General features: G+C 45.9%; 1 protein-coding gene across 3 annotated transcripts; it reads right to left on the bottom strand.

Annotated features, from left to right (window-relative positions):
- Positions 1-3,301: 3,301 nt before the first annotated feature.
- FST (follistatin) lies at positions 3,302-7,739 on the bottom strand. 3 transcript variants are annotated; one of them, XM_039869927.1, is made up of 5 exons: positions 7,289-7,739; positions 5,239-5,430; positions 4,585-4,803; positions 4,009-4,233; positions 3,302-3,333 (listed from the first exon to the last, which is right to left on the bottom strand). In XM_039869927.1, exons 1-5 carry the CDS (start codon positions 7,371-7,373, stop codon positions 3,320-3,322), a joined length of 735 nt encoding a protein of 244 aa, XP_039725861.1. In that variant the 5' UTR covers positions 7,374-7,739; the 3' UTR covers positions 3,302-3,319. The 3 variants fall into 3 exon arrangements, with proteins under 3 accessions (XP_039725861.1, XP_039725860.1, XP_039725859.1); XM_039869926.1 differs by lacking the exons at positions 3,302-3,333; positions 7,289-7,739 and adding an exon at positions 5,705-6,198 and having other exon boundaries at positions 3,894-4,233; XM_039869925.1 differs by lacking the exon at positions 3,302-3,333 and having other exon boundaries at positions 3,896-4,233.
- Positions 7,740-8,350: the final 611 nt, after the last annotated feature.

Raw genomic sequence — 8,350 nt, 5'->3', positions numbered from 1 at the left:
AGGAAGTCAACTCCAGGAGAGGCTGTGAAACCATGTCTGCGAGCTCTGAGAGCCAATCCCTAGTGGCAAGCCAGTAGCTCCTGGGAACCAGTTATAGCTCTGGTCTACTTGTGGTTAATGGAAGTCTGTTTTTCTTCGGCATCTGTCTTCTAGCTTTGGGAACCTAGGGCTGAAGGCTAACAAAATTCTACAGACTCTTAATCATTATGCAAACTCTGTATACCCAAGAGGTCCCTCTCTCTCCACCAAATTTCTCATTTGGTGACCACAGTTGAGAGCTGATAGTCTCCTATAATCATTTTTAAGTTATTTATATTAAAGAGAGTGTTCACAAATGGTTTAAACTTTTAAAAAATAACTTGGGTCATAGAAACTTTGAAAGAAAAAAGTGTTTAGCAATGTTGGCAATACTGAGCGTTCTTTGTGCTTTCCTTCCCATAGTATCAACCTTCCCTTCTTTGCATCTTGCACTTTTGATATTTTTAATGCCCTTAGGCAATGAATTAGCATGCAATGAATTGGAAACTTGTATTGATTATTTAGTTATTTATGACAGTGTTATTACAGGGACCATTGATACCCCAAATGCCAAGCCGAGGTTCTATGATTTGGCTGTCAAACATTAATTGGAAAATATTGACACACGTCCTCTTGAGAGTGTCATTCAGTCTTTATGAAACATGGACATCATTGTGGAAATCCACCCCAACCCCATCCTCACCTTACCAAGTCTCTAGAATTGCAACACTATGCCCATAGTTGATATTATGATCTCTAGAATGTGCTTATTAAATATTAGTCTAATTACAGTTTTCCTTGTGATATGCTGTATTTCAAAGGTCTAAGATCTACTTTATTTAGATGAGAAAACATAAAGGGTGCCCATGGCTATGAAGATGAGCTTGCAACAACTAAGATGGTGTTTTTAAAGAGGAAAGTTTAGGTTCCCTACATTGCAGGGAGGAACTCACATCTGCAGTCACTTTGCTCCTGTGGTTTGTGACAAGTATGCTGTCGCTCCTACAAAGGGGTTGCTGGACCTCAGATCCCTTATCTTTCAAACTCCACTGAGGTGATTTGTAATTTGCCTTGCTTTGGAGCTTCTATTATCTTGGCCACTTAGTTTCAGTGATAACTCCTTCTCAGCAAACGTATTAAATACATTTTTACTCAAAAGCCCAAACAACTTGACATCAGCAGCAATTGAGACCATTGGCTTTTTAAAATTTTTTTATTTTTTCACTCATCATTTATTTACAAATACACATTATAACTTTTATATACATTGCACATTTACATGGTAGAAAAGTACAAAACTATATATTTAAATGAATTTATATTTAACTTGCCATGTTTGAAAATATAAAATTGCATCAGAAAAAAGTATTATGAAAAGCAAGAAACTTGAACTGATAAAGCTTTGATATAACTTTTAGTGAGACATTTGTTGAAAAAGAACTAATTTAAAAGGTACAGCAGACTAGCTTAAAGGAAACACCTAACGAAAGGTTGAATGGGAAGCATTCCCCTTCCTTCAGTCTCTCCACACCCATATCACACAATTTCTTTGGATCTGAAACATCTTAAAAGTACATTATTAGAAGTCTAACATTGCTATCACCCCTCTCTCACAAATGTCTTCATCCCAAGAGAACTGAAGTAGGAGTTTCCTCAAAGATGTATCCTCTGTACCTTCTATTTGAGTCAGTTATAATGCCTTTTGGTCAGTCAAGATTCCTTGTAAACAAAACCCGAAGGATCATGTATGTACAGAACAGGCAGCAGAGAATCCAATAAATAAACATGACAGAAACTGACATGCAAGTTTGTTAAAGTGGAAAAGAGTCTAACAACAGTGAAATGAAGGGAGACAGATGAGTGAGTGAATAGTAAGGAATGGACTTAAATGGTTTACAAGGGAAAAAAAAGCTTTTACTTTACAAGCAAGAGACCTCACAATAAATAACAACTGCTCTTCCTTTCACGAATAAATTTCTTCAAAAACAAGGTGTACAGTCAACCAGACATTTTATGTATAAATTATAAAACATGACACAGTATAAATAAATGTCTACAAGTCTCAACTATGGGCCTCATCCAGTAGACCTCACAATGACTGCCTCTCCGTGTCCAATGAGTAACAAGGTGGCATGGGAGAGAGCTTTAGGACAAAGGTCCTTTATGTATAGTTTTCCCCCCAAATAAATAAGCATACACTTATTTACAGTATGGACAATATATTTTTTTCTTTTTTTCTTTCTTTTTTCTCTCTCTCTCTTTTTTTTTTTTTTTTTGCCCAAAGGCTATATCAACACTGAACATTGGTGGAGGGTTTACCACTCTAGAATGGAAGATATAGGAAAGCTGTAGTCCTGGTCTTCATCTTCTTCCTCTTCCTCGGTGTCTTCCGAAATGGCTAGATGGGGGAATACAGGGGAGCTGTTGTTTAAATATGGACAACAACAGCGCAGAAGCAGCTCAGTGTATGTTTTCAAAGCCCTCTGATACAGCCATATTACAGCGTTGCATTTTTATGTGACTTGCAGTGAGATGCTTTTTTTGATTTTGTTTTTGGCATCTGCTGTTATGCAATAAGTTTAAAAAAACTTTTTTAAAAAAAACATAATCTATGAAGTCAAAAACTGCAGAAAGTTCTGAAGAATCAATGGCTCAGGTTTTACGGGCAGATTCCTGAAATTAGATAAAAAGCGCTCTTGTGTTCTAGGTATAACTGCTTTGGGTCCTTATTTCAGAGTTAGTAGAGGCAACTGCGAAAAGCAGCAGCCCCTGTGTGATAATACAAAGCTGTCTTTGAAAAAAAACTTTTAAAATAAGTTAAGCCTTCAGGACCCAAGTGTTAATAAAGGTGCCACATAAAGTAAAGAATTAGGACAAATGACTGAAATAGGTTTTGAGGCAACCTAACAGGATCAGCTGGACAAAGCTTTAAAGCCAATATCTCCTAGAATTTTCTGTGGATCACGAATTGTTGGTGAATTTAGAGGTTCCGGAATTTTGAATAGTGAAAAGGGTTTATGGTGGGGAGGTTTTGTGCTTTCATCTCCATTCTAGGCTTCCTAGGAAAGCCCAGACACTGCAGCAAGTTTAAAAATCGCGACTTTACAGTTGTGACCCGGAGGTTATATTTCCAGCACGAATCTGAGGAGTGGTGCCTTCATAGGAGCAAAGATCACTACATGGGTGGGGTTTACTGGCACAAGACAGGTTCCTCAGACTTACTTTGTATAGTCATCAGAGGGCACCGAATCTCAGCCAACTTGGAACTCTATAAACACTTTTTCCAGTGCACTTGATATCTTCACAGACTTGTTTCTAGGATTATAACATAACTGTGGATTAGTAAATTCACATTTCCTTTCCCTCCTTTCCTCCCTTTCTCTCTTCCTCATCAAGAAACATAAATGACATAACACATGTCCAGAAGATTTGCACAGTAAGAGGAGGTATTATGCACGCCAGATAATAAAATCCGAAAAACCACACACACACACACACACACACACACACACACACACACACAAACCCGCAGTTTCCTATATACTAGTGTATGAAAATAGTATTTTTTTTTTGGAACGGGATTTCACAGTATCGAGTTAAATATGACTTCCCACAGTGGGATCTTTAAAAAAAAAAAAATGAATTCCATCAGTTATCAGAATCTAATGACAGATTTTAAGAACTGTTAAGCAATTATTTCTTGCTTCTGGCGAGTCTAGCACTTAAAAAGAATGTGTAAAACTGAGTGAGTTCTAAGTTTTCTAAGACAGAAAATTGTTTCCTGTTTTTTTGCTGGCATTTGAAAATATATGTGAACACTTCCGGAAGACAACGATTTCCTTGAGGAATGTTGTGATCACAGGAGAGTATTTTTCTTTGCATTTGGGGGAGGCTCTGGGCTTAATTACTGGTAAACCCCACAGTTTTAACACTAAAACTATCCTTTTTGCTCCTATTTTCTCTTTTCATTCCTCAATCCAGAATACCTACTGATACATTTTCCCTCATAGGCTAATCCAATCGATCTGCCCAGTAAGCAGGTAGCCTTTCTCAGGTGACAGGCACTGGAGTAGGTCACTCCATCATTTCCACAGAGATACTGATCAGAAGAGGTGGGCTCTGGGCAAATCCGGTTACATGTCACACAGTAGGCATTATTAGTCTGGTCCACCACACACGTGGAGCTGCCTGGACAGAAAACATCCCGGCAGGTCTCTGAAACGAAGAGGGAAACACACATTAATAAGAACCTTCTGGTCCTTAGAGAGTAAGCATTTGAAGTTATCAAGGAAATCATGAAACGAAGTGTCCATCTTGCAAAGGGTACTTTGGGAGCCCCGTGGTTTTCAAGAGAAAAATCTATGACTCTTCAAGAGAAAAGCCCAGATTGAAGAGGTGGGAGTTGGTTGTTTCATTGTTCTTAAGGAGCTTTAAAAGTTAGAAAAGAGTTCCTTTATTTGGTGCCATTACTATTATTGTTAGGCTCTTACTGTGGACTACACATCCCCCAGAAGGTCTTCTTAGTGGGTCTATCTCAGTGTTAGAGCGCTGGAGGAGGGGACCTACTTTTACATTTGCCCTGGTACTGGACTTCCAGTTCCGGCTGCTCTTTACATCTGGCCTTGAGGAGTGCACATTCGTTACGGTACGTTTTCCCGTCTAGCCCACAGACTGGGCCTTTCCAGGTGATGTTGGAACAATCTGGGGCGCACACACAGCGGGGTTTGTTCTTCTTGTTCATTCGGCACTTTTTCCCGGGTCCACAGTCCACATTCTCACACGTTTCTACCAGTTGGAAAGAGGCATGGATTAAAACGGGGGCCAGGCAGTATGCAGGTCAGCCAGGACAACTTCAGGGGCCTTGCGCAATCACAATCTTGCAGCCATCAATTTGCGACCGAGGGCCCCAGGCTCTCTCTTAGAAGTTGAGGAAGGGGTAGAGGGGAGGAAAGCACAGTAGGCTTTGCCCCATATCCAAAACTCTCTCAGGTAGAGTGGTGGGGTGGCTGGCTTCACTACCACACTTGGCTAAGAAGTCTCAGACCTCTGCTGACCTCCTTTTTGTCTGTAGTGTGTAACAGGTAAGATTCAACCGGAATGGCTTACCAGGGCTGGGGGAAGATAAGGGGCAGCTCCCCTCCAACAAAGCTGGTCAGTGAGGAAGCTGAGGGTAAGACGCCCTCTACTGAGGGCCGGCAATGGAGGGAGGAAGAGTCCTACCTTTACAGGGGATGCAGTTGGGGGCGCCCCCATTAAAAATCATCCACTTGAAGAGCGTGTTGTCATTTACATCCTCCTCTGTCCACGAGGTGCTCAGGCGGCCGGTGCTGCAGCACTCCTCCTTGCTCAGTTCTGTCTTGTACAGGACCTGGCAGCGGCCGTTTTTTGCTTGGCGGAGCCAGCAATTCCCAGCTGCAAGGAGGCAGGGGTGGGGAGGTGGGTGAGATGTAAGTTAGTTTTAGGGAGGCAACGAGCAAGCAGGGGGAGACCAAGCAGGATGGGGAGGTAAGAGCATAGAGGAGAAGAGACATACAGGAGAGACAAGCAGAAAATAAATGAAGGGAGGAAGAAGGCGGGAAAGAGAGAGGGGGGAAAAAACCCAGATTGAAGAGGTGGGAAGTGGGCCAGGGGGAGGGAGGGTGAGAGCCAGAAGCCAGAGTGCCCCAGCCATATCAATGTCAGTTACCAGTGACCCAGACACAACACGTGCAGCTTGCATTGACTTTTACTAGACTGTTTACTTTTATTCGTCCCATTTCATAACCTGCAGCGACTCGAAGAGCAGATTAAAGAACTTGACAAAAACAGGATGCGACGGATGTTTTTACATGTTGGTTTCATGTAGGCGTTATGAGTATTATTTGTGACAGGGGTTAAGAAAGTAGAACTTGAGAGAGAAAGAAAGGGAGAGGGACCGATACAGACACAACACACAGGGACAAATCAAGCAAGAGGCATTTGTGAAAAATGAAAGCAAAAAAGCAACCGGTTCCTGCCCGGAGCTGCCCCGCACGGCCTCGAGGCGCAGCCCGCCCGACGGGCCCGTTTTGCAATCCGCCAGACCCAGAGGACGCCCGCGGCCACTGCGATCTTTCGAAATCTCCGAGGGCTGCTCTCTGCGGCGCCCACGTCCCCGGCACCAGGCAGCGCCTCGCCCCGAAAGGCGGGCAACTCAGAGGAGTGAAGTGCAGACAGCGAGGGGCAGTGCCCGGGGGGGCAGTTGACAACACACTTAAAATGTTAACGTTAGAGCAAGGAAAGTTACACGTCTGTCTCAAGAAAAGTGTAGGGGGAAACAGGGAGGGGGAAGCTTCCTACCATTTCACCGTACACACATACCTATCTCGTACCTACCAAGAAATCTTTGCGAGCAATTTCCCCCTTTTTAATGTTCGGATGTGGGTCAGGCAGGCAGATTTCTAATGAATCATCTATATAACTTTAACAATATTTAGACCATAAGCTACTACTATTATTGTTAAATCTGCTTAAAGACTGAAAAAAACAAATATAATTTAGAAAAACAAACTTTAGAAATTTGCTTTCAACGGATCTCAGAATTTAAATCAGTTGTGGGCTCCTTACTATTCTACAGAAAGTTAACAGAGAAATGAGTCAAAGGAGGAAAAAAATTGTAAACTACTCGAAACACTCCGGGGTAATAATTTGGGTCCTTTTTTTTCTTCTCTTTTTTTTCCAGGGTTCGGGAGAGGGGGTTGGAACAAGCATTCTCTAGGCAGAAAGCTACTTCCCTCTTAAATTTTTAGCACCCACACTTCCAAGTTTGGGCAAAGTTTCTGAAACCACGTCCCCCAGCCACCGAATAAATTTCAGGACCCACCCCACCCCACGCGCCGAATCCGTCATTTTTTAAAGTATCCAAAGATGTGGGAGGGAAAGAGGTTAGCAAATGGGTTGACTGAAATCTCCGGGCTACTGATGCTTGTCCCCTTCTTCGGAGCCAAAAAGGGGAGAGATAACATCTAAACTCATTATGTCCAGAACTCGGAGCATCTAACCCTAACTACTGAGAGAGACTCCGGTTCACTCCCTTTCCTTTTTAAGGATAACTGCGCTCTAAACTCGGCTCCCGGTCCTAAAGTGTCACTGCCTTGTTTCCCCACTTCTCTCCATCCTGGAGTCTCTAAGTTGGTCCAACATCTTCCGAGGGACGCCTTTCTCAGAACAGACCAAGTGGGGACCACAGAAAAGTACAAGCCCTTGCCCTGAGCCGAACCTCCTCCCCCTCAGCGCATCCCCAGTCACTTACCCTGGGCGCTGCGGTCCTCCATGAACTGGCAGAGCAGCAGCAGGAGGAGGCAAAGCCCGCCGGGCTGGTGCTTGGGACGGACCATCCTGGGGGCAGACGCGGGGCGAAGAGCGCGGCGGCGTGGGGAGCGGGCGCGGTGGCGGGTGGTGCGAACGAGCGGCACGCGTAGCAAGGCGAGCGGCGGAGGGCGCAGCGATCCCGGCGCAGCCCCGCGCTCGCCGCCGGCCGCCCGCGCGATTCAATGGACGTCAGAAGCCGGGCGCAGCCGCGCTTTAAATCTAGACGGGGGTCTCCGCGGTTTGCGGTGGGCGGTCTCCCAGTGTGTGGGGCAGTGGGAGGGCGGCCGCAAGCGAGGGTGTGCGCGGCTCCTTGGGGGTGGGGCGCTTTTAAAAGTTCAGTGTGAATCAGGTGACATTTCCCACCTTCTGGAAACCCTTCCCAATTATCTGTTGGAGGTGCCCGAAATCAAAGCGGCAGGAGGGGAATCGCCGAGTTCTTATTTGCGTAGGAGCCGAGAGGGAGGGAAGACTGGGTGGGGTGGGGCGACGCTGGGGTGGGGAGGAAGAACACCCACTTCAAGTCCTGCACGCCGCCGCTGGCAGGCAGCGCGGGCGCGCCCAGGGTGGCGGGGGTGTGTGTGTGGGGGGCGCGGTGGGGGCGCTGGAGGAGGCAGCGGGCGGCGCTGGGGGAACCCGGGAGTTTGTCTCCGCACCGCCGCTGCCCGGCTCCGGAAAGACTTTGCAAATGCCGGGAGAGCCGCGAGCTGCTGGAATACCCCTCCCGCAGTCGGATGGGAACGTGCCGGCCCCGCGGCTTCGCCGGGGCGCGCTGCGGCTTTAGGCCCCAGCAACCTGGGCGCGGGAGCCGGCGAGGTTTCGTGTCTGGGTCTGTGCGTGCCTTACTTTGCGGTCACCCCCGGCCCAGAGTTGTAGCCAGGAACCCCGGCACTTTCCACCGGGACTGAGCGTGGCCGATACGCGGCCCTGGGTCTCGACGAGTCAGAAGCAACAAAAATGTTTAACACCTCAGGCCCGTCCTCCCCCCATCACAGTCTCGCCTTCT

This window comes from Pteropus medius, unplaced genomic scaffold (assembly GCF_902729225.1).
Source record: "Pteropus medius unplaced genomic scaffold, Ma_sr-lr_union100, whole genome shotgun sequence".
NCBI classification, from domain to species: domain Eukaryota; kingdom Metazoa; phylum Chordata; class Mammalia; order Chiroptera; family Pteropodidae; genus Pteropus; species Pteropus medius.
This window is presented reverse-complemented; position numbering and strand designations above follow the sequence as displayed.

Coding starts and splice junctions, on each gene's coding strand:
- FST (XM_039869925.1), bottom strand. CDS start 7,373: ATGGTCCGTCCCAAGCACCAGCCCGGCGGGCTTTGCCTCCTCCTGCTG. Junction 5,431..7,288: donor GGAGGACCGCAGCGCCCAGG/GTAAGTGACTGG, acceptor GCCTCCTTGCAG/CTGGGAATTGCTGGCTCCGC. Junction 4,234..4,584: donor GTACCAGGGCAAATGTAAAA/GTAGGTCCCCTC, acceptor TCTTCGTTTCAG/AGACCTGCCGGGATGTTTTC.